Source organism: Periplaneta americana, chromosome 4 (genome assembly GCF_040183065.1).
Source record: "Periplaneta americana isolate PAMFEO1 chromosome 4, P.americana_PAMFEO1_priV1, whole genome shotgun sequence".
In the NCBI taxonomy this organism is placed as follows: domain Eukaryota; kingdom Metazoa; phylum Arthropoda; class Insecta; order Blattodea; family Blattidae; genus Periplaneta; species Periplaneta americana.
Genome location: NC_091120.1, coordinates 165,418,770 through 165,445,647, shown reverse-complemented (window position 1 = coordinate 165,445,647; position 26,878 = coordinate 165,418,770). Strand labels below are relative to the sequence as shown.

General features: G+C 36.5%; 1 protein-coding gene across 1 annotated transcript in view; it reads left to right on the top strand.

Moving 5' to 3' along the window:
- The window catches only part of Trap1 (TNF receptor associated protein 1), a 428,549-nt gene that overhangs the window by 10,809 nt on the left and 390,862 nt on the right, over nt 1-26,878 (top strand). Inside the window, exon 2 of the mRNA XM_069824270.1 lies at nt 22,559-22,675. Coding sequence (XP_069680371.1) covers nt 22,559-22,675 — 117 coding nt within the window. The remainder of the gene's footprint in view (nt 1-22,558; nt 22,676-26,878) is intronic.

Here is a 26,878-nt window from a genome sequence, read left to right as displayed (position 1 = left end):
TTTTTTTTACTCAGAATAATTCACACTACCATCCCATAAGATATTTACTATTCATCTTGAATCATCCTATATTACGTATGCTCCTTATATTATAGGTAAATATATGTACACCCTTTATTAGAGCAAAGTAAAGGCTTTGGCGAGACTTAATTTACGGCGAGTCAATGTTAAGATGCTCGATTTTTCGCGGAAACGAAATTCTTCGAACGCAACAAACCAGTGTGCAAGTTAAGGTTATATTCTGAGAAAGGTAAAATAAGACCAGGCGGCATAATGTTTTATTATTAGCCTAGGTCATCCCATAAGTAATGTAGGTTTACCAAGTTTAGTGTTTTGAAAGTTTTTAATGATTTTCTTTAGTTAGGCGATGCGATGGTTGTTATTGCGTATTGTGAGCATGTGCAGATACTGAACAACAATTTCATACGACTGTCCACAAGTAGCATATGTGCAGGGGCTCTTATTTACTCCACATGCGCAGTATATTGTAAGCGAAACTTATACAATCGGGGAGCTTCAAATTTTATTTCCTTATCTGTAAATACATAGTGTTCTGCCAAATGGCGCCTTCCTCTTAGTCTCCTCATATGATCCATATAACTTAATCTCGTCAATCATCTAATATTCTCTTCCGCCTAGAACTGTTCTCCCGTTCACCATTGCATAACGTGCATCCTCCAATAGGCAGTTTCTTCTCAGCCAGTTACCTAACCAGTTCTTTTTTCTCTTTCTGATCAGTTTCAGCATCATCTTTCTTCACACACACTTTCCAACACAGCTTCGTTTCTTATTCTGTCTGCCCATTTCACGTGCTCCATTCTTCCCCATATCCACATTTCAAATGCTTCTATTCGCTTCGTCGTAATGTTCATGTTTCTGCCCCATATAATGCCACACTCCACACAAAACACTTAATTATTCTCGCAGTTCTTTTTGTAGAGGTCCTCAGAAGATGCTCCTTTTTCTATTAACAGCTTCCTTTGCCATTGCTCTCCTCCTTTTGACTTCCTGGCAGCAACTCATGAACTCATGTTACTGCTTATAGTACACTCCGAATATTTTAAGCTGTCCACTTGGTCTACTGCCTCATTTAGTATTCGCACGTTTACCTTCTGTATTTTTCTTCCGACAACCATGTTCTTCATTTATCTTCATCACATACTGCTCACAACTGTCATCTAGCTCCACTAGCATATCCCTTAGTATCGCCTCTTCTTCTACTAACAACGCCATATCATCAGCAAATCTTATGCATTTTATTCTTTTTTCGCCTACTATCACACCTCCCATGTTCTGAAAACAGTTATTCACTAAATCGTCCAAATAGATGTTGAATAGGGTAGATGATAAAGGGCATTCTTGTCGTATTCCTCACCCTATTTTCAGTTCCTTCCGACATTTCTTGTCCTATACTGACTTTGGTTCGTGACAGTTGTTAATTTATTGTTAGTACAAGGAAAGGCATGCTACTTAGGACTCGCGTTATGGAATGCGCGCAGGTTCGAGTCCTCATGGGGGAAGAAATTTTCTCATGAAATTTCGACCAGTGTATGAGACCGGTGCCCACCCAACATCGTGATGCACTTGGGGACTACGATAGGTAGCGAAAATCCGGTTTCGCAAACCAGCTATAACGGCTGGGGGGATCATCGTGCTAACCACACGATACTTCCATTCTGGTTGGATGATCATCCGCCTTTGTTTCGGCATGTGGACGTGAGGCCAGCAGCCGGATGGTCGGTGTTTGCCCTTCATGGGCTGTAGCGCCACGGACGTATTTTTACAAGGAATATAACATGGAGTTTATGAAGCATAAGATTATAGAGTCCTTCTAAAGTACTATTGGAAACAATATAATAAAGCTACTACCACCACTCGAATATGTGAAGTCGAGCGTGAAAGTGTCGTTAGTGAGCGTGTTGTATAACGATGGTTCCAGCGATACAGTAATGGAAAAGGAGGCATTAAAGATTTACAACGTCCTGGAAGACCAAAGGTATGGAATGTTGAGAATACAGGCCAGAGTTTTGGAAGAAAATCCGGAAAAAGTACTCATGTTGTCAGAAGAACTTGATGTTTCAAGAGATACAATACATCGCTACATTAAGATACTTAGGAAATCATACATAAGTTGCAGATCTGTACCTCATGAATTGACACCTGAACACACTCCACGCAGAGAGGATATCTATCGTTAGAATAGTTTATCGCTAATCCCATGGATGATAGCTTTATCAGGAGAATTGCCACATCTGATGAAAATGGTACATTAACGCAACCTGATACCTAAAGAATGCCTTGATCCCCGCCAGCCTGCCAAAGTCGTCGTTAAACAAAATCGGTTTGGCCCGAAAGTAATGTTATGTGTCTGGTGGAATTTTGAAGACGTGATTCACCGGGAATTTATTCCTATCGGATGTGAAGTCGATGCGACTACAGGGTTGTTTCCGACCTCTGATAACGAATTAGGATGACGTCATGTGCGTCAGGAATCACACCGACAACTGAATTGCGGCGAGAGGTGACAGACCAGTAGTGAGTGATTTCATAATCAGAGTGCACGGTGTATCACAGTAGCAATGCCCAAGAAAATAGAGCCTTTTTGGGAGAGGTACATAACAACCCTTTCCAATGCGTTACGTGAAAATCATAGGAGTCTGCAAAAAACGTGGTTTCGTTATTTCCAAGAAAGGCATCTTGTATGTACCTAATAAGACTGGCAAAGCTCGGATGGGATTAATTCCAGAGTGGAAAAAGCAAGCAAATCCACCCCCCGTCACAAGTCGCCGCACCCCACGAGATGATACAAATTAATTCCATTCGAGCTTTACCAATCTTATTAAGTACACAGAAGATGCCTTTCTTGGAAATAACGAAACCTCGTTTATTGCAGGCTTTTTTTATTTTCACTTGACTGTACTTGGCATTGGAAAGGGTCGTAATGTACCCCTCCCAAAAAGGTTAGATTTTCTTGGGAATTTCTGCTGTGAGTCGCCGTGCACTCAAACTCAGACCATGAGATCACTCACTATTCGTCTGTCACCTCGCGCCAAAGTTCAGCTGTGGTGTGACTCCTGTCGCACATGGTGTCATGGAGATCGGAAACAACCCTGTATTTATTCTCAACATGAGTTTAGATAGAGAGGTGCCCATCATTATTTAATGGAAATAGACTTAATTATCTTACAACAGGACAATGGGAGACCCCATGCCGCTCGAACAACCATGGAAAAAAATTCTGGAATTTACAGGAATCGAACTGCTACCACGTCCGACTTACAGACCTGATATTGCGTCTTCGGGTTACCATCCGGTTCGATGCATAGCCAGTTCTTGCGTGGAAGAAATTCTCAAAACTTGGGAAGGCTTTGAAGTGGTTATCACCGAATTCTTCAAAACCTAGAAACTGGTACCGTTTCGGGATAACAGAACTTTCTGAAATTTGGCTTTGGAGCATAGAATATAATGGCGTTTACTTTGAAGATTAGATTAATTTCTTGTTACAACACATTCCAATTAAAATTTTGATCGAAAACTCACACTAGCAGGCAATATTATGCAACGAGCCTGTATTGGTAATAATTAAGGCGCGAGTATGTTTATGAAACGAGCGTCTTAATTACCATTATAGGCACGATGCATACGACTGTTTTGTTTGACCATAATTAAATGTGTAAGATTTGAGTTTTTACAAATATCTTACCCGAGTGTCTTTTCAACGTGTTCGCGAGTAGTGCAACAGATGGCAGGCACGGAGTACTTTTGCTTGTACGCCGTATTTAGAGATTTTTTTTTTTTTGCAGGGGTTTGGTGTGACGATTTTAAGCTCAAAGCAACACACATTAAAACACAGGAAATCAACTCAGTTTATTAGAATATTAAAATTAACATGAACAGAATTTATTTGTTTTTAAATAGGGTAAACATTGGTAATTTCGTGGCAGTGGTTATTTCGTGATACTTTTTCTTTGCTCTTTCGTGAACTAACCAATGGTGTTACGAGATTCAAATTTCCGCCATGGGATTGCATATGTTGTCCGGTTTCCAGAAACATACAGCTACGCTTTGTATGACTATTGTAGCTGCTTCAGTGAGCTTTTATGTTTGGAGAGAGCAAGTTAGCGTCGACTTCTAAGGCGTACAAATTTTGTGGATGTTTGTAATTATATTACAGGCTTATTACTAAAGGTAAGCATATGAAATTTTGGTACAATGATTTATTATACCTTAATGACATTTTAGGAAATGTTTTTGGAATTTTAGATACAGCTGTAGTCGCCATATAGGCTTACCTTTATTGATCGAAATCTTAGCTGTTTGAGGCGAAATTTGTTGAGCATTAAGCGTTACATTTTATACCATTTTAAAAATTTTATTACAATACGAATTTTAGAAATCTGAAGATAAGATTGATAACAAAAAAGAAAAGGGGGACGCAATGGGTTCAGTGTAGCTTCTGTTTGATTTGTTATCATGCTAAGTGCCAATGATAAGTGCTAGATGACTTACTTGCAAGAATTGTGATAGAAGATGAAACATGGCTCCACCATTTTGGACCGGAGACAGAGGCAGACAATGGAGTGGCATCATGCAAATTCACGAAAGAAATGGAAATTCAAAAGTGCACCTTCGGCAGGAAAAGTTATGGCTACTGTGTTTATCGATTCAGAAGGACTCTTGCTTGTGGACATCATACCACACGGAACCACCATTAATTCTGACGCGTATGTGGCAACTCTCAAGAAACTTCAAGCTCGACTGAGTCGTGTTCGACGACATCGGGAGAAGCAGGATGTTCTGCTATTGCACGACAGCGCACAGCCGTATGTCAGTCTCAAGACCACAGACCAGATCAGAAAATTCGGATAGAAAACACTGAAACAGCCGCCTTACAGTCCTGAACTGGAACCGTGCGATTACCATCTTTTGGTAAACTGAAGGATCCCTTCGCGGAACGAGGTTAGAAGATGACTCCCTTGTGCACGCTGCTAAAGAGTGGCTCAGACGTGTTGGTCCAGACTTTTACTGTGCTGGTCTACAGGCCCTCGTTCCTAGGTTACGTAAGGCAGTTGAAAGGGACAGGGATTATGATGTGGAAAAGTGACATTTTGTTCCTAAAGGATGTGTCTATATTCTGTGAAAATTGCAAAGCTGTGGGATAAAATTATAATTTTTAAACAAATGTAATGCATTACTTTTGGTGTTACCCTAGTAATATAGGCTACAGTAAAGTCCGTAATACAATTGTTCACCCTTTCAAAGCAAAGAAGATCCCTTTTCAATTTCAATTTTTACTTTGATTTCATTCTTGTTATGTGTTGATAATTTCATTCTTGTTATGTGTTGATATGAATTTCTATGTTTTCTTGCTATGAATATTAGACGGAATTACTATGTTTGAAGTCTTGTAACAATAAATGAGAATTTTATTTGACTTGAATGAATTTTTCCACAATTCTTCTACCTCTCGCGAAATTATCAATGTAATATCACGAAATTACCAAGGTTATCACGAAATAACCAACCTTTTAGCTTAAGTTGTAAAAGTGGTTTTTGGCACTTGTTCAAGAACGTGTGCAATCTTTTATGTCTCCAGATTTGTCCAGCAAATTATCGTCTTTTAGATGAAAAAATCGGAATAAGGACATATTTACACATTTGCATTTTAAATTAATTTTCATGAAATTATCACGAAATTACCAATGTTTACCCTACATGTTGTTGATTGTGCAGTTTGTACCTGCCATTTTGGATTACTCCTTTGAAGGTTTACGTACGGTATTAATGTCGCATATGCTTAGCTGGAAATCGATAGTTGGAATAACATAATGAATAACAGTACTTTAATATATGTCATTAAGGTACAGTTACGTCAGATGTAATGAGCGTATTATAGTATGGTCGAGCAAAAAGTTATTTACAGTATCTAATGCTTTAGCACATTATTTTCTTCTGTAATACGAGTGGTGATAGTTTCTCGATAATTTAATTGAGCTTAACGAATGTATGTTGACATGATGTTTTTTTTTTCTTTTTTTTCCGAGATCGAAGGTCGAGAAAAAATATCTTATGACAACATACATGAGTTTAGAAGCTCGATTAAATTATCACAGAGAAAATATCAAGCACTAATTGTATTCAATGAGATAATTCCGATGAGAGAAATATACAATTTTGATTGGAATTTTTATAATATAATCATGATGTTCATGTTCATAGCAGTGACTTAAGTCTTTCATCTTCGTAAAACACACAACGCGGATATCTAAAATTTAATTGATTTATAAACAACTGAACATTTCAGTTTATAGCAACATAATGAACCGTCATTAACCAATAGCATAATGCATATTTTCTCTACCGCAATTGAATAAACCAGAGATGGTAGGAATAAAAAGATTAATTATAGAAGAAAACTAAACATCTGAGGTTATACACATGCATGAGTATAGGTTTTTAACATTGAACTTATGGGTATATGTCTAATAATTTTATAAACTATTTTTCCACAAACTCTTATTTGCAATAATTAATGGTACAATTGTTATAATTAATAACTGTTTCATCTTGAGAATTAGATGTTAGCGTTTGATTGCTGATATTTTCTTGAAGTGAATATGCATGGATACAGGCTTACTATCGAAGCAGAGATGATTGTGAAAAAAAAATAATAAACGTACGATAAACAAATGAATGTACGAGAAAAAATGATCGGTTATTAATTTTAGAGCACCATGTACTATCAGTATAATAAGATTTTCATAGGTCAAACGGGTGTCAATGAGCTGGTTTATTGGCTGTAAGGCGCATGCTTGGAATTATCATAGTAACATTTGAAATTGCATCGTCCGTACCTACAGTACACTATTTCTAAAACAAAATTGATTATCATGTATTAATTATCTGTAGTGATGTCACGAGAGGTTTGATTTATCTGGGAAATCTCAGACCTCGAGTGACTTATTAGGACTATTTCGTGAATAAAATACAAATATAAATAATAATATATCCCTAAAATTCGCTCACAAATTGTTAATAATAAAATTGTATATTTACGAATACTTAACCTATTGAGACATTGTTAAGTTGAGATAGATTGAATATCGATTACTGCAATAAAGATATTGGATGTTATTCAGTAATGCCAATTGCGAAAAGCGAAATACAGGTTTAACAATGTTAATTACATGTACTGCACTTTTCTCTTATTATAACAGAAATACGTTTTCATTATCTGCAAGAATTCATAATATAATTTAAACATTTTATAATATAATTACAAATAACCTGATTAATAGTTTAATTATATGAAGAATTGTTGAAAATCAGTTACCAAATCTGAATGAAGGAGTGTAATTTTTTCAGATATCCTACAATGGACATTGAATTAGAAGATGAAGATGTGGTAGTAGAATTTCACACTTTATTTAGTACTTCGTCGTTACATTGCACACTACACCGAGAACTAAGAACCATGTAAATTGTGTGGAAACAGCTATATAGCAATGCTTATGTATTCACACTACAGCGAGACATATGTAGCTAAATAGTGAAGCCATCTCTGTATAGATAATTAAAACACGTATTTTATTACGCCATAAGGAAAGCAATTTGATCAAAGACCTTGTATATAATATACAAGATCTTTTGGTTTGATATGCACTGATGTTACGTAAATTTAAACATATGACTTTCTATTAATTGTTTAATTTAATTCACGTAATACAGATTTTATAGGTTACAATTAGGTTAGTTACGTGTGGGCGCGGGACCATGTGTCAGCTGTGCCTTATTTCGACCGTTACTCAGTGCTACATGAAAGCATTTTCCGTAGATCGACAAACGCATTCTCGCTATGGTGTGTAACGGGACTGAAGCTGCATCTACACAGTTCAATTTTCCATGCGCGTATTCATGCAGTCTGGGAAGTATATTGAAATGATCAAGTTTAAAACGAACGTTCAGTTAAGATGCATGAAGATTTTGTGTCTGCATGGTGAGCCATTTTGAACATCGCCTTCACTGCGTAAATATATTAATTCATATTATCAATCAATCTTGCATTCATTGCTTGAATGCGTAAAGTTGAAAGAACAGTTTAACCGTGTATAACTTATGAATCTTAATGGATTCATGCTCATCAATTTGCGGGGAAACAGTTGGCGACACCGATTAAACAAAAGAACGACCATGCGATAAATTGATAGCGATAAATCTAGCTGCAAAAATTATCGCGATGTTTGACTGTGATTGGTTGGAATTAAAAATTTCATTACATCTATTGGTCGAAAATAGAATGACGTCATATAAACGAAATAGTCTGTAGTAATGTCACAAGAGGTCTGAGATTTCCCAAATAAATCGACATATTGTTTTCCTCGACGAAGTAGGCATCTGTCAGAAAACTAGTCCACTAGGCTGGCTCTTGACATTGGTCTAAGTAGGAAGACAAGGAAGGTGTGGAATTAAATCGGGGAAAATAATAATAATAATAATAATAATAATAATAATAATATTATTATTATTATTATTATTGTTGTTGTTGCAATTATAGTTGAAACTAGTTCGATTAATTAAAATGTGTCTTAGTGAAACTTACAGCAGAATCCGTATAGGTCAGTTTCTATCTGATGCTTTTCCAATTCACTGCGGATTAAAGCAAGGAGATGCACTATCACCTTTACTTTTTAACTTCGCTCTAGAACAGCGGTTCCCAAACTTTTTCAGCCACGGAGCCCTTTTTGAAGCAAAAGTTTCTCGTGGAGCCCCAAGAAATTTTTAGTTTTTAGTTATATCTGTCTATGTTCTATGAAGCATATTACACACGATACGTATATGAAAGTATGAATAATAAGATATATTAATAATAATGTGAAAGAGTACTGGAGATAATGTTATTTAAATCTACAAAATGATATAACAACTAGTTAAGATATTTAAAAAATTTTACAATGTTGCATGTACGCTCGAAGTTAATGTGAAGAATGTGCGTGTTTCTTGCGGCAGAGTTTGTCACTGTCCGTTGTCACAGAAGTGAGTTTGAAGATGTATATCGTCTTCTGTGTCCAAACAAGCTCGATTTTTTTTTGTAGCCGTGTACCTCGACAAGGCCGATTCATAGAGATACATAGTACCAAAAGGCAGTAAGATAAATTTAACTTTTGAACTTAATATCAAAAGATCCTCCCCTAACTGAGCCCAAAATTCCACAAGTGGGTTGCTTTTAAATGATGCCTGACACCATGTTTATAAGGACCTCATATTCTGCCGCGGTGAGGGTTGCTGGTTTTGATTTCACTGGAAATGGATCTGCAAACCAATCATATTTCTTTCGAATCGATTCCTGAATGTTCCTTGGCAAGTATGAATTCATATTTTGAAGTAAATTGTCAAGGCGTTATTTTATTATTGCTATGAATGGGTCATTCATTGTTGTGTTATTTAATTCTAAGTTTGAAATCAATTATTCTCGACGCTTTCTATGTAGAACGCTATCTTTTTCTTCAACGCGGCAATTTTGTCATTAGCATCGAATATAGTCTTCCGTTTACCTTGTATGGATGTGTTGTATTAGTTAATTTTAAAAAATGTCTGCCAAGTAACATAATTTGCACAACCATTCCTGATTATTCAAATAATCTGGTAGCAAATTATTTTGGTCATTCGAAAGTAAAGAAACTTCCGTTCAAAGTTCAAGTAAACGGGCTAACGCTTTATCACGCGACAACCATCGCACTTCTGTGTGTAATAACAATAACTTGTGTAGGCCTATACTTCCCATAACTTTGTACAGAATACTGAGTAGCCTACACTGCAAAGATCGTGCCTTAACAAAGTTGATAATTTTGACAACGTTGTGTAGTACTTGCTTTAATAACGCTGGCATTTTTTTTCATTGCGAGAGCATGTTGGTGTAGTACACAATGACTACTTGTGCAGTTTTTTTTTAAACTTTCTTGATCCTTGTAACAGCACCAGAAACAGGGCCTACCATGGCCTTTGCAGAACAAAATATCTTCATGAAAGGACCTGATAATTCGTTCATTTGACTGATACGGAAAATTATGATATTTTTAACATCGTTTGGTAGATTCTATATTCGATTACGCACAATGTTATTTGATAAAGACACACTGAAGATCAAGTTTGCAGTTTTATCGTCCACCATGCACTTCACTACCGTCACTAATAGTGGTTTCATAAGAGTTTCAGCAAGAGTGAGGTTTACTAGCAAGAGCCAGGTCATGACTAATCAAGTACGACGCTTCCAGTGCTTTCTCGTTATTTGTCTTTTACATGAGATAAAAAAATATTGTCTGAACTGCATGGAGTTCGTCAGTTTTTCTTTTAAAGTACCTAGTCTGTAGTTTTATTTAGTGCTGCTCATCGGAGTGACTACTACCGCGGAGGAATCGGAGATTACGAATAAAGCTCTCCACCGGTGATCTCCGGTACTATCGTAGGTGGAACAGGGATGCGGTGGTTCGGAGCGAAGCGAAGTTGGAGGACGTAGAGCTCAAGGACGACCGCGCGTACGGACTGACGGTAGTTGTGAGTGGAATAAAATGGCACCAAATCTTATATCCGTCGCATGGAAATTCTTTAATTTAGCTGAAGATAATAAAGTCGCACGCTATGAAATTTGTGGGCGAATTTACTCTAATGGTGGTGGTACTTCGAATTTGTTAGACCATTTGAAGCGATCGCACAATCGCGAATCTGAAGAAAGTAAGTAAGTAAATTTAACTGTTCAAAACACTTTTGAACGCTTTTAAAAAGCGTGTTTACTTTGATTTACATATAAAAGTTCTAATAAAAATAATTTCGTGGCTTTGTGTGCAGACAGAGTAACATTGCGAATGAAAAACTGAAAAGCAGAAGAATTTCAGCAAAAAAGGACCTCTAAGATTGATCCAGCATATTGTTAAGAGATGAAACTCTAAACTTCAGTGATGAGCCGCTTACTTGAAATGAAATATGAGTTGGTGATTGTGTTGCCAGAAAAGCCAAACGCTCCCAGGACGCTAACGGGTCCGTATTTGGAAATCTCTATGGCGTGGACCAGGTTAGATAGATTCTCTGAGTAGACCAAAATTTTAAAATGTGGGTATGTAAGTGTTAGGCTAACATTAAGAGCCGCGGTTGTGGTACTCGTACTTGCTGTCAAAAATAAATTATTACCATTCAGATACACATTGACGGTTAATTAGTGATATCATTGTTTTCGTAGTTTTAAAATTACGCAAACATTTGATACGATTTTTTTTAACTGCTTTAGTGCTACTGTTCCAAAGGTCCACGTCTAGAAAAACAAGTATTCAAATTTTTATAAAACTTAACTTTCGAGGCAATAAAAATCATACATAACTTATATGGAATATTTAAAAGGCAACTTGAGTTATTAGATTAAAATATTGAGTTTCATTCTGAAACTAAAGAAACGTGTGGTAATAATATAATTACAATTATCCTTAAGTTGATATCCGCTTATATTTTTTATTACAGAGGAAGAGTGACGAGTTTTAGAAGAGACAATTCAAATACTGACACCCTTTAATACAATAATCACAATCCTGTCTGGTGAAGAAACTTAATAAATTATTTTGGACAGTAAACTTTAACCCATTGATACCACACGTTTCTTTTGTTCCATTCTGAAACTCCCTTAATATATTTTACGTTAAACTAAACCGATTAGAATAATAACTGACAAAAACTGTTTGTGAATAAACGAGTGTTTCCAGGAAAATTATAAATGTTTACATTAGCTACTGAAAAGCTTTACTTCTGCGTTAGTTTTCAGTTAATTTTAATGTTGTTAATTTGATCAATGACATAAAACTAATACGCCTTTCCACATATACTATGAATTTCAAAACTAGAAAAAAAATCTGTCAGCTAACATAGTACTTCAAGCAAAACAAGGAAAAAAGAAAGAGAGAGAGGTAAATAAAGAATAGGAAATAAACAACATAAAATTACACACATATTTTAAAAGATACGCGGACGTCAGCGGACTCGAATAACTACCTGATCCGCCTAAAGGAATGCTCATCGGAAAATGTATGTCTGCGCCACAGCACATATACAACCTGCGCGGCATCAATCGGTGGTAACCGGAGGTCTCCGATTGAAAGCGCACAAACAACCGCTCCGGAGAAAAACCTAATCATAACCAGCACTAGTTTCATTTGTGAAGTCAGGATGAATTTCGAAATGCCGTCTCTAAGGTTGGCAAGGAACATAGAACTATTGGGCAAAACTTTGTTACATATCTCACACTGTGGACATCCATCAGTTAACTCAGTAAATCCCATGTCCAAATATGAATTCCAATATTTTCGTTTTTTAATTCCTTTCAATAGGCCTGCCTCTACACTATACATCCTAGACTCTGAAGCAGGATCATGTTCAACATATTCCGAACTCAATCTAAAGGAATTCGCATTATCTGCTTTTAAAGTATGGTTACAGCAGTTATTATGCCCCTTGAACTGAGCACTGGTTGATAGCTGATGATTCTCGGGTATTACGGAGCCCGTCTTAAGCCATAGTTCCATTTCAACGAAAGTTTAGCTAACGCTTCTGCAAACAAATTAACATGCAGGTGTATATATATTTTTTGAGGCAACATAACAGTCAATAGATTGTAGATTCCACGTATCACGATTAACAACCGCTGCCTGCTTGATATATAAAACATAAAATAAATTTCGAGAATCATCAAGTACTTGGTAAGCAAGAAACATTGAGATAGTCCCAGTAACGAGTAGATCTATTATAGGTGCTTCCATCTAGCAAGAAAAACTCAAACTATTTTCTGAGAAAGTATTTTCGCTTGATGAAAGTAGTTTGCGTTTTTCTTGCTAGAGACTAGATGGAAGCAGCAAATTTTGTCAACTTCAGAACTGCCGCGGACGGAGCCCCTGAGATTCATTCGCGGAGCCCCAAGGGCTCCGCAGAGCACACTGTGGGAGCCGCTGCTCTAGAATATGCCATTAGGAAAGTTCAGGATAACAGAGAGGGTTTGGAATTGAACGGGTTACATCAGCTTCTTGTCTATGCGGATGACGTGAATATGTTAGGAGAAAATCCACAAACGATTAGGGAAAACACGGAAGCAAGTAAAGCGATAGGTTTGGAAGTAAATCCCGAAAAGACAAAGTATATGATTATGTCTCGTGACGAGAATATTGTACGAAATGGAAATATGAAAATTGGAGACTTATCCTTCGAAGAGGTGAAAAAATTCAAATATCTTGGAGCAACAGTAACAAATATAAATGACACTCGGGAGGAAATTAAACGCAGAATAAATATGGGAAATGCCTGCTATTATTCGGTTGAGAAGCTTTTGTAATGCAGTCTGCTGTCAAAAAACCTGAAAGTTAGAATTTATAAAACAATTATACTACCGGTTCTGTATGGTTGTGAAACTTGGACTCTCACTTTGAGAGAGGAATAGAGATTAAGAATGTTTAAGAATAAGGTTCTTAGGAAAATATTTGGGGCTAAAAGGGATGGAGTTATAGGAGAATGGAGAAAGTTACACAACGCAGAACTGCACACATTGTATTCTTCACCTGACATAATTAGGAACATTAAATCCAGACGTTTGAGATAGGCAGGGCATATAGAGTGTTAGTTGGGAGGCCGGAGGGACTAAGACCTTTGTGGAGGCCGAGACGTAGATGGGAGGATAATATTAAAATGGATTTGAGGAAGGTGGGATATGATGATAGAGACTGGATTAATCTTGCTCAGAATAGGGACCAATGGCGGGCTTATGCGAGGACGGCAATGAACCTCCGGGTTCCTTAAAAGCCGTAAGTAAGAAAGTAAGTAAGTAAGTTATTTATTACAATTATAATACATCATTTGACAAGGTGTTATCTGTGGTCATTTAATAATGTCGCTTTAAAATTCAAATATTCATACGACCTGTCTCGTCTTGATTAGGCTAATATCTCTAATAATTCACTCGCAATTTAATAGCACACTTGAAGTAAATCGGAGTAGGTTGTCTTCTTTCTTTTGACACCTGATATCATTTGTGGTGGTGATAGTTGATTCGTTCCTAGAACGCTCTGCCCCCATTGAGGGTCATGTTACTAAGAATATTGGTTTTCTGCTCATTCCCATTAGATTAAGTGTACTAAGTTTTCGCTTGACGGGTGATGCTTTTTTTTTTTTTTTTCTAAACTTGTTCTCAACTACCCTCTTCATCCATTGTCTTCTACTTGGCCGGCATCCCATTTATTGGTGAGCCCAACTGTAGCTTAGAAATTCCCACCGAAGTGGGCAAGAATTCGCCTCCCTCTGCGAATTCCGTAAGACTTGTGCTGGATAGAGCGTGCGTGTGCCAGTTTTCTTTCGATTGCTTAATTTATTCTTGCCATTCATTGCACCAATTTTCCATGATCGCCATACCATCGGTTCTGAAGAGCTTTCGCAGTTGATAAGTACATTTACGGTAGAACCCCGATTATCCGTCACCCTATTAACCGATTGTCGGATTATCCGACTTTTTTCCCTAGCTTTATTTTTTGCTGCAGAAATAACATGAAGTACTGTACAATATGTTTCTAAGTAGTTTTCCAAAAGTACCTTTACCCTTACACAGTACAAGCCTATACGTACTTAGTAGGAATGCTTCCCTGTCGGCAATAGAAATAGTTAAGGGTGGTTCACAATAAACCGGAAACGAGAATCGGAACTAAAACGAAAACAGTAAAATTGTTAAAATGTATACATTTAAATGAAAGCATTCACAATTAACGAAAAGCTTGCCGGAGCCCGAGATCGGGAACGGAGAGTTGGCCAAGTTTCAACTTTGGCGTTCACGTTTCCGATCACAGCCCACTAGATTCTTTCTATTGCCAACTAAAAGCTATTTTGTCGTCGTATATTTTGTAGCAAGAAGACCGTGACATAACCTATGCATTATTTTGTTCTGTCCTGTGCATCATGGAGCAAGTTTTATTTGATGAGATTCTAATATTGAGTGTTGAGGAAAATCCTCACGTTTACGATAAGCGACGCGCCTCGTATAAAGATGAGAAAATGAAGGAGAATACGTGGCTTTCATTAGTTGCATTTTTGAACACCGATCGGAAGCGAATCATATTTTATTACTGTATTGGTTGTATTACACACTACATGTTAACGCTTCAATTCAATATCTACTGTTGTGTTCATTTTTGTTCGATTACAAATGTTTCTTCTCTAATTATTTTACGTTATGGTAGACTTAAAATAAGTTGTGATAATAAAGATGCATGGGCATATTTATAGTACCGTACCTAATGAAATGTTTCAGTTGAAATTTCGAAGTTGTTTAACCTGTGTTTATGTTGGCTGCCTTGTACTCATGAGAGAACGCCATTGGTCATTTATACACAAATAACATCAGAATGCGTAATATCGACTATACATATCGTTATTGACATACATATCGATATGCATACTCGTCTACGTTCTCGGTTTATTGTGAATCAAAAATTTTCATATTCACGTCCTCTGCTTCTCGTTTTCATTCTGGTTCTCGTTCCCGGTTTATTGTGAACCAGCCTTTACTTGTAAAATAGTCACTACCTGTTTTCAAAGAAATTACCCCAAGAACTTTCAGAAACCCGTGTACCATTGAGACCTTATTCTTACTATTCGAGTGGCTGTATGTATAACTTCTATGCAAAATGTCGTCCACAATTGTCAAAAGAAAACCTATTGTGTTAATTATCGAAAAAATTACAGATGTTAGAGGATTTAGGAAGGAGAAACTGTGGTTAATGTTGCTTCAAAGTACGCGAATACAACTGAAAGCGATTTAATAGAAAATAAGGATAACGTGTATAAAGTATAAGAGACTTCTACTATTTTTGTATTTCCACAGACGCAATCAAGCAACAACCATTGGTTTTCAGAAGCCGTCATTGACAATCGAACTTTTAGTGAACTCCTGATCTACTACAAAGCACGTTAAACACAAGACCATGAAGGAAATCACAAAATTGTAGGTCAAAATATTATTATGCACTTAATTTATGAAAATCTTTTATGATACGGACTATCCGATTTTTCGATTCACCGTTCAGTCCACTCCATTACCACGGATAATAGAGGTTCTACTGTATAATGTTGATAATAACGGGTGTACGTCTGGAAACAGGTTTTAGTTAGTTCGGTGCCGTTCGAAAAGTGATATATGATATAATATATGGTATGATATGTTATTATATTATATTATGTTATGATACGATATGATATGATATGATATGATATGATATGATATGATATGATATGATATGATATGATATGATATGATATATGATATGATATGATATGATATGATATGATATGATATGATATGATATGATATGATATGATATGATATGATATATTTATTCCACCAGCTTACATCGGTCGTGATGGCCCTTCACATTTCTGTATACAGTACCATCATGCAATTGATTTCGTTTTTAAGTTGTGATATGTTTTGAGGTTATGACTTTCATCATCAGTGTGTCACAAATATGAAATACTACTGGGTGTTCAGTTCAAAGTGTGTCATGGCTCGCTGTATGCCGTCATGTGGCTAGCCGATGAGCCTAGAGAATTCAATCTTCCTACACTTCCGCAGAGGTGTATAACCTATGTGGCAGAGAAGTTGCCTAGCAAGTACGGCGTTCATTCTGAAGAGTACGTACCGATACGTACGGTAATGCCGGTAGTGGCAGGAATGTGAACTGTTTGGAAATGCGTACTGTCGGGATATGGGGAGAGGGTTAAGACGATTACTTACGTATTTGTTGACATTAACTTCGACTGTCAACATGGACACGGAGCATTTGATTTGTGTTGTGGAATGTTACCGTACACAACCGATGATAACAAATACCCTGCGTACGACTTGCCGGCGCAAAACACAGTTCGAAAGAGATTATGGTAGCACACAGACCGTACAGACCGCCATCTGTTGCTACGACGTTCAAGTTATACCGTACACGTTCTCAAGTTCAGATTGAAGAACGCCTTAAATAATAGGCAACTTCTCTGACATATAAGCTGAAACTCGCTTCAAATCGGTGACCCAACAACAGTGACGTCATGACACACTTTGAAATGAACACCCAGTATAAGGTTAACAACTGCCAGAACCCGCTGTAGAAGGTTACCAAACCTTACCGCTACGCTGAAGGCGGAGTCTTCCTCCACATTAATCTGAACCATTGTCGCACTGATTGACAAATCATCTGATGCATCACTGCTATCACTTAAACTTTTAACGAAATTATTCTGACAGTTTCACTATCTAATACATTAGAAGACCTACTACAAAAATATTGTTCTTAGTTATTTTTAACGTGATCAACACATTTCTTCCACTTGTCTTTTCCATATTCTGCGAAAAGGCGGCGACAGAATAGTTCCTTTACGCTAAGTGGGATTTTTGTTACAAAAATCCAATTGAAAAGATTGGAGACAACTGATTAAACATTTTAGTCTGGCCCTTAAGTAAATGAAACCAATCAAAACAATAAATGCTTATTTTTAACCGTAAGTACAAGGATATGGTCATGGAGACCGCAACGAAATACAATTTAAACATATAAACAGCATAACGTTACGCGGCATTATTGCTGTTCTCAGCAGTGTTTGCCATATTTAGCGATAAGTCGCTAAATCTAGGGGATTTTGAATCAGTTTCGGCGACAAATTTTGTAAAATACGATTAGCGACTTTTCTGTTGATTTTTATATTCTTCCACTTTTTCCTTTCTTTTAAGTTAAAACATTCAACTGAAGTCATGCACTTCTTAGTTTTAGAAGAGGCATGGGTGCATGACTGAGTCGTCTAATGATTCATACGTGAAAGCCCTGATCTCATATATTCGTGATCAGTGATCAGGGGTGAAAGATGCTGATTCAATGATTCTCACGGGTTAGGTCTCTCTTTCAGTGCTACTGCTCCAACACCCATAAACGGTGGCAACTTTGATTGACACGTGACGAGTCGTGAGCTCCAGCTAATTCTTGGTTCTTCCCCGCAACGCGGAGATTTCCCACTCTGAACCGATCCGAGGCAATTGAGTTTTGGAATTTTGTGCCTACAGTTCGTGTGAAGCAAATCAGACTGTAGTTTTTGCTGGTTTTAATAAATTTTAATATATAAGATTTAATAAGTGTTAGATTTCAGAAAAAAATTGTGGTCAAACGCTTGGGCGAAAAGTTGCACACTTACAATTTGCCAGAAAGTGTAGTGTCAATGTTTGGATCAAGTGCAGTGTATTCACAATCAGCTGTTCTCACATCTTCCACCTCAACATCATAGCCGTCAACAACACAACCAGACTTGGCATAAGAGGGTGATGACGACGAAATTATGTTTTTCTCCGCATATGTATGTTTTTCTTATTTTTATTTAGTGATATTTATTATTAATTTTTAGCGACATTTTTGGGGATTTTTAACAAACTTTGGAGAGATTTAGCTACTTTTTGTTGAAAAGTTGGCGAGATTGTAGGGCGATATGTTGGCAACAGTGGTCCTCAGTACCTTCCTTTTTCATATAAGTCCATTGTTAAGAGCAATCAGTTGAATGTTTGCATTGTTAGTGCAGTCCATAGCTCTCTGAAGTTTCGAAGAGGTCTGTTAGACCGCATGCTTGTATTAGTGATTATCTTCTGTATTTAACATGTTATATAATAATAATTGTTCCGAACCGTTTTCTGTATGTACAAGTGACCAAAACTTTTCGAAAACAATTGTATCGTGGTTCGAGTCGGATGATAGTGATATCGGGAGTGATAATGAACGTGAATTGATAGTTATGATCGTAACAGTGATTCAGAACAAAGTGCCTGTGAAGATGATCTGTCTGAAGTAAATGTTGATGAGAAGGCGATCTATGGGAAGCAAGGATGCTACAAGTGGATGAAGTAAGAATTGTTTCTAATAAAAATGTTAATGATACGGATTTGCATAATAGCCTTATTTATTTTCTACATTAACATAATTCGCCAAACTGGACCCTAGAAAGACCTGTCAGTCATATCCTCCAGCAAAGTAGACAAAAACGGCTTATCAATGCTATCTTTGTAGGAAACCAGTTTATTTAAAATATTCTTTTCCAATTTGCATGGATTGTGCAGTTCTAATTACACCATTTCCAGGCAGACGCCTGTATTTTTTATTAAGAAAAATTATTTTTTGTACCCAAATACATTTTTTGTGTTAATTATATATTCGGTTTTGTTAAGAAACTAGAACAAAAAGTTTAATTGACAACAATGTCTTAGTTTATATTGAAAGATTAATAAGAAGGTACGTAAATAGGTAAATGAAACTACAGTTGTTTGTTTATTAACTATTTAGAAATGTATGTAATAGAAAAATAGGCTTTATAACCGAAATTATATTTTGTAAAGCTGTAAGTTAATATTATTCTGTAACATTTAATTATTTTATAATAGAGTCTCTCTGACCGCATGCCTGTAATAGTGTTACAAAAAATCCATGCCTGTACTTACGGGATAAAGCACTGTTGGGTTTTCAAGATAAATAATGTTTATGTACGCGCACGCTACGTGACGGACCGCGAGCAGTCAGACATAAACCTTTAACAAGTGATAATAGCTTGTTGACTCATTCTATTAACATGGGGTTTTCAATATAAAGTATAATGTATTTAGACGATTTCATACACTGCAGCTAGTCACTTATCTTTTCAAGAAAATAAGTTATCGTTGATTAATTTTCTACTTCAAAAACACATTTTCTCCCACTACAATAGTATAAAACAAACCTCAATTAAGAAGTCTTACATTTGTTACATTGCGGCGACTCAAACATCTTAGAAATCTGCGAACAATACTCTTCAAAATGCTTTTTTTCTTATTAGAATCTGACTACTACTTTTTGAGTTATTATTACATATATAAAATATGAAAATATTGTGCTTCATTGAAAGTTTATGTAAGTAACGCCTTCTTTCGTCATTGGCTGACAATTAGGAAGGAGGTGAATAGTATATTGTGTCACTCTTTAAGATTGACGCATGCGCAGACCATCAAGAGTTTTGTAAGTTGTTCCACTATTGTATTGTATTGTATTTATTAATATTCCACACATTGCTTCACAGCTAAAATATGGAACAGGGCGAAAAACTTAATACTATTTTACAGTCTTAATTTATAGTCACAGTCTAGATGAAATATATACAGACGAGGTTTACAATATAGTCTACTAGTACAACACAAAGTTTTAGTACCGGTATCAATTTCATGAAGCGTTGTTGAATGTCATGAATTCACCTGCAGAATAGAAGGCGTAAGAAATTAGATACTTCTTTAATTTATCCCTAAATAATCTTATGTTTTGTGTTTTATTTTTTATATAGATAGGGAGGCTTATTTGTAGTTTTTTGAAAATAGTCCTACACGATTCCCTAGATTTAACACCTACTGTTATTCTAATTAGGGTCTAGCTTTTTTGTAGTAGGATTATACTGTGGAATTTCCCCAGAATATTATTCCAAAACTCATTACCGAGTGGAAGTATGCAAAGTATATTGTTTTTAAGGTATTGATATTTACTATCTTTTGCATATATGTAATAGCAAAACATGCTGAATTTAGTTTGGGGATAATTTCTTTAATATGATTTTTCCAATTTAACACATTATCGATTTTTAAGCCAAGCAATTTGGTTGTTGTTGATTCTAATAGAGATCTATTGTTAATTATTGCGCTTGAAATTTGCGAGGTTGAATTTGGACAGAATTTAAATTGAATTATGTTAGTTTTGTTACAATTTAACACTAATTTATTGACCGAGAACCAGTCACATATTTTGAAGAGAATTTCCTCTGTTGAAGATTGGCATGTGTTGCAGTTATTGGCTGTAATTACTATACTCGTGTCATCTGCAAATAATATGGGTGACCTACATCTTTTATTAGGGGGCGAGATCATTTATGAACACTAGAAAAAGTAGGGGACCTAATATTGATCCTTGACGATCAATAGTATAGTATTAATAGTAGTATTCCATCGTTATACCCTGGTTTTCTGTTTCGTTACTGGCACCTATAGGAGGGGGGTAAACCTCTCCTTCCAGAAATCTTAGAAAGCAATGGAATGAAAAGGCAAGGCAAAAAAAAGTTCGAGAAAAGACGTGAGAGACGATTCATCTGGATTCAGTATTACAGTTAGGAAAATACCTTGTAATGAAGATGCTGAATGCTTGTTTTAAACCTGGTGCCCGGGTTCGATTCCCGGTCGGTGCAAGTTACATGGTTGAGGTTTTTTCCGGGGTTTTCCCTCAATCCAATATGAGCAAATTTAAATTTAAATATACAGAATAAAGAAATATAATTACAAAACAAACAAAGAGAAATAGAAATAAAATAATACAAGCAATATAAAAACAAGATACAGTAGTATTAACAAAATTTGAGACCGAATGAGCAGCGCTCGTGCTCGGTCGCAGTTCAGATATAATATTAAAATAAATAATAATAATAATAATAATAATAATAATAATAATAATAATAATAATAATATAAATAAATAAGTAAAATAAAATAGGAACTAAAATATAATTACAGCGGCAATGGAATTGTATAATATAATATTAACACTAGAGAAGAATAATATCGCACGTGAAAAGTAGGACTAATATATATGTCAAAATTATAGAATACAAATATAATATAGGTTGATTAATTCATACACATAGGCTATAAATTTATTTAATCAAATTGAAGATATTAACACGTTTCTAATTTTCTTGTTATATGTTAGTGGATTACATGTTAGAAGTTCTGGGTGTAATTTAGTTAAAGCATTGTACAACCGAGGGCCAAAATTCATGCTATGCTTTAGACCAGCAGATGTGAGACATTTAGGTTCTACTAATGTTGAATTCATATTTTGTTTTGTGTCATAATTGTGTGTCTGTAATACAAACTTATTACGATTTTTATGATAAAATTTTAACAGCGTATACTTATAAATTTGTTCAATATTAAATACATTAAATTCAGAATAAATTAATTTAGTTGGATAATCGAAACGTTTCTTCAAACAAATTTTAATTATTCGTTTTTGTAGTAAATTTAACGGACTATGATTAATTTTTGTACTTCCACCCCAAACAATTACACCATATTGAATAATAGACTGAATAATGCTGGGTAACTTTCGGTGCTGGAACCTGGACTCATTTCACCAGCATTATCACCTTCATCTCATTCAGACGCTAAATAACCTAAGCTATTGATAAAGCGTCGTAAAATAACCTAGTAACAAATGCTTGTTCTTTGAAGGAAAGTTTCTGAAGATGCAAGGGGAGTAGAATGGATTATGTGCGGAATGTGCAATATGTGGACACGCGTTGATTGTACAGGATATGAAAAGGGATGTTATTTTATGATTACTGCAAATAGGAATGGTATCACCTGTGTAGTAACTTTAGCCTTTTGACTTTGCAATTTTGTTAATCTTGTATTTTGATTATATTTCTTACCACTTTTGTCTTCCCTTTGATTTCTTACATAGGTACAAGATTTCCAATGCGTTTGCTGAGCACGCAGAGTGGGGCCGCCACTGCAACAGCGGAAAAGGAATCAGAATCTGACTACCACAGCATCATCAAAGATACTGAGAAGACTACTGGTGAGTGTACGCCACAAAAAATCTTTATAAGACACTTTCGGCTATTGTTAGAAAAAGTTTGTTTTATTGTTCACGCAAAGGATACAGGTCCCTACAGAATGATGCAATACAGTACTATATTTTGCACGGTTGTTCAGGGTAAAACACCGTTGTTTCACCGTACTTCCAACATGCATTTAATAAAAATTTGTTGTTTCCATGGCAACGCTGTTGCCTTCATTCTGCATTCTGTTGTTTTATGACGTTATACCGTATATTTAGCTAATCTAGCTTGTAAACCTCGTTAATAGCACAGAAGAATGGGAATTAGTTGCTAATGAATCAGTAAAGGGCTTCGTGCGTTAAAGAGGACAAATTTTATGATTAATTATGGATTGGATTGAAGCTGCCTTTTGGACAAGAAGCTGGTATTAGTGTTCAAAGACTGCCTTGCTCTCGTCTTGTTTAATTTTGTAAAACGAACGAAATTACAGTAAGAAATGTTCCGCTTTAAGCTATCCTTGGAGAGAAAATAAGAGAACTCGCATGATCAATTCCCGTGATTCCATTACACACTGTCAGGTTCCCACCTTAGTTTAGCTGATGCCTCCCTACCAGAACGGTTCTGCGCTCGATTCCAGGTAGGACGTGTATGATTTGTAGCGAATAAAGATATGTCTGATTTTCTGAGTACTCACGTTTCTTTCTCTATTCTTATTTCACCATTGCTGCTTTGGCTCAGCTTCTGTAATTGAAAAAGCAAAAATATACTACAGTACATGTGTTAAATTTTAACTTGCTTACAAATGGCTTTTAAGGAACTCGCAGGTTCACTTGCCGCCCTCACATAATCCCATCATCGGTCCCTATCCTGTGCAAGATTAATCCAGTCTCTATCATCATATCCCGCCTCCCTCAAATCTATTTTAATATTCTTCTCCCATCTACGTCTCGGCCTCCTCAAAGGTCTTTTCCCCTTCATGTCTATATGCATATCTGCATTCACCCATACGTGCTACATGTCCTACCCATCTCAAACGTCTGGATTTAATGTTCCTAATTATGTCAATTGAAGAATACAATGCATTCAGTTCTGCATTGTGTAACTTTCTCCATTCTCCTGTTACTTCATCTCTCTTAGTCCCAAATATTTTCCTAAGAACCTTATTCTCGAACACCCTTAACCTCTGCTCCTCTCTCAAAGTGGGAGTCCAAGTTTCACAACCGTATAGAACAACTGGTAATATAACTGTTTTGTAAATTCTAACTTTCAGCTTTTTGGAGAGCAGACTGGCTGACAAAAGCTTCTCAACCGAATAATCACAGGCATTTCTCATATTTATTCTGCGTTTAATTTCCTTCCGAGTGGCATTTATATTTGTTACTGTTGCTCCAATATATTTCAACTTTTCCACCCCTTCAAATGATAAATTTCCAATTTTTATATTCCCATTTCGTAACATATTCTGGTTCTGAGACATAATAATGTAGGCTACTTTGTTATTTCGGAGTTTACTTTCAAACCTTCCTCCTTGTCTCCACATATGATCCATATATCTTAATGTTGTCTATTATCTGATTTCTTCTGCTCCGAACTTTTTTCCCGTTCACTATTCCTTCCAGTGTATCCTTCAGTATACAGTTTCTTCTCAGCCAGTGACCCAGCCAGTTCCTTTTTTTTTTTGTTCTTCTTTCAGTATCATTCTTTCTTCACTTACTCTTTCCAACACAACTTAATTTATTATTAGGCCTATGTCTCCATTTTATACACTCCATTCTTCTCCATATCCACATTTCAAATGCGTCTTGTCGTTTCTCTTCACTTCATCGTAATGTGATAGTGTTGATCATGATATCTTCTTCGTGACATAACAGGGAGTTTGCAGAATTTATAATAATGTAGTTGATGCAAAGTTTCGTCAGGCAATCGTGTCTCCGTCAACAGTCTTGAAAGTGGCCACTGCAGATTTCCGCGGATGTTCTGGTAGGAGGTTTTTATTATTAAATGGGCCTATCTTCTGTTGTGTGCTTTGTTTAATAGCAATATAAGCGTAAAATAAACCTAGAGGCGGTATAGCTAAGCATTATACTTTCTGTGTACAGAATGGAGAAACACATTCCACGGATTGAAAAACCAAATACGTTGGATTTCTTTGTATTACGAAGGAGGACCCGAAAACATGCACGCAGCCTGAGGCTTATTGTGCTTAGACCTACCTCCTCTGATAGGGATGATTGTTTTAAGTCTATAGGATCACATTCCTGTGAGTATCGTTATTCACTGTGTGATGCCATCTATCGATTCAACTACACGTCACCATGTTCCGACGGAGACCGCTACAAGATCCCCTTCACTTCCCTGCGACCTCTGCGGCTATCTCAGATCAATTCCATCTGTGTCCAAGTTACGGTACTACATCCTGCTTTGTCCTCTGTCGACCTGAAACTATTTTAAAAGATGATAGATGAAGTTGAAAGTAATAAAGAGAAATGAGTTCGAGGTCTAACGCCGAAAGTTACCCAGCAATTATGCAATGATATATAGTTCCGCTAAAGTTAAAGGCTTGGGATTATTTCGAGCCACGTGGGAAGCTTACATTCAACGGTATAATAACTGCCTTACATTGCAAACCATCAATAACTGTCATGTTAATGCGTCAAGAAATCTAGAAGCCGAGGCTAATAACTGTCTTAATAAATTGGGCATAAAAAGGGAACAATTGCTTGCAGTGACTAAAGAAATAACTAATACAACGCTGAGAAATATATTAAGAGATGAGGAATACAAAAAATGGTGCACACTCAAGCAGAAAGGCAGAGGTGTGGCATTATTTGAGGAATACACGCCAGCTAACCGTTGGATAAAAGCAAGAGATGGTCTCTCTGTATCCGAGTGGAAGGAGGCAATTAAAATGATAGGACAAGTATCAAACGTGCGTGCTGTGCAAGGTCGGTCTCAGGATGGCTCCGAGCGCAGACATTGCACTGAGATAGAAACCTTACCCCACATCCTGGGATTCTGCCAACATGGAACTCTCATCCGGAATACTAGACACCATGCAATACGAGAACTTATGCTAAAAGTCTTCCTTCCTTCTACGAGGTTCACCAAGAAGTCCACTGCCTTGCAAAAGATGGAAGTTCTCGACGAGTTGACATCATTCTCATTGATAGAAGAAATGACAGAGCAATTATCATCGATCCCACCGTGCGCTTTGAAACTGCAGTTGAACAACCTGTAGCAGTACATGAAGAAAAGAAGACCATCTATGACCCTACAATTCAATACTTTCAATACTTTAGAGATTATTATCATATACAAGGACAGATTGAAGTATTTGGCCTATTGTTCGGAGCAAGGGGAACAATTCCAAAATTCTCAGTTGAATGTTATAAGTCTTTTGGAATTCCTTTAAATATTTTGAAAATTATTGCTATAGACGTAATGAAATATTCTGTTCAGATTTTACGTAATCACCTGTACACCTAAATTTCCTTATATTCTATTTGATTACTAATAATTATTCAATAAAAGTAGCTTCCATTTGAAAATAAACATCGTAAATAGTGATAACGCAAATGTTTATTTTTATTTTATTTGTTTAGTATGCTGTGTCTTTTGGCAACCCTTACTGAAGGGCAGCTATCCTTGTGGGGTTTATATATGGTGGAGGAAGGAGAACTTCGGATAAACTCCACCCAGGTAACTTGTCCCAACCTATATTTGAACGCGGGCTCGCTCGTTCCACAGTCAGACATGCTAACCGTTACTCCACAGCGGTGGACTCGGAGGGTGCTTATTCGTCGTAATGCATTTGTTTTGGGCATTACTGTACCATATACCTTCCTCTTTTTGTACACCTTGGATCTACTCAAATTGGAAATGCAATCTATGGAAGTGTTGTGTGTGTGGAAAGGTCTCATTTCCATCTCTCTGTATAAAGCAATTCCTTTAAGTGGCAACAAACGTGGTTGACTGCAGCCTCCCGGAATCCATTCGCACCGACATGAATTGATTGCTATGTGGGCACCCTGCCTCATCATGCATTGTCACTCGGCCATCTTGTTAACGAATTAAAAATTCTTGCTTTCCTCTCCAAAGCTGTCTAGGTGCCCTTTACAGGTTATGTGATTTGCATAGGAAGAAAATTACTTAAATATAGTGAGATGCGCTGTCTGGAGCTTGAAAGTACGTAAAGGAATCCCATTAGAAGGATATAATGA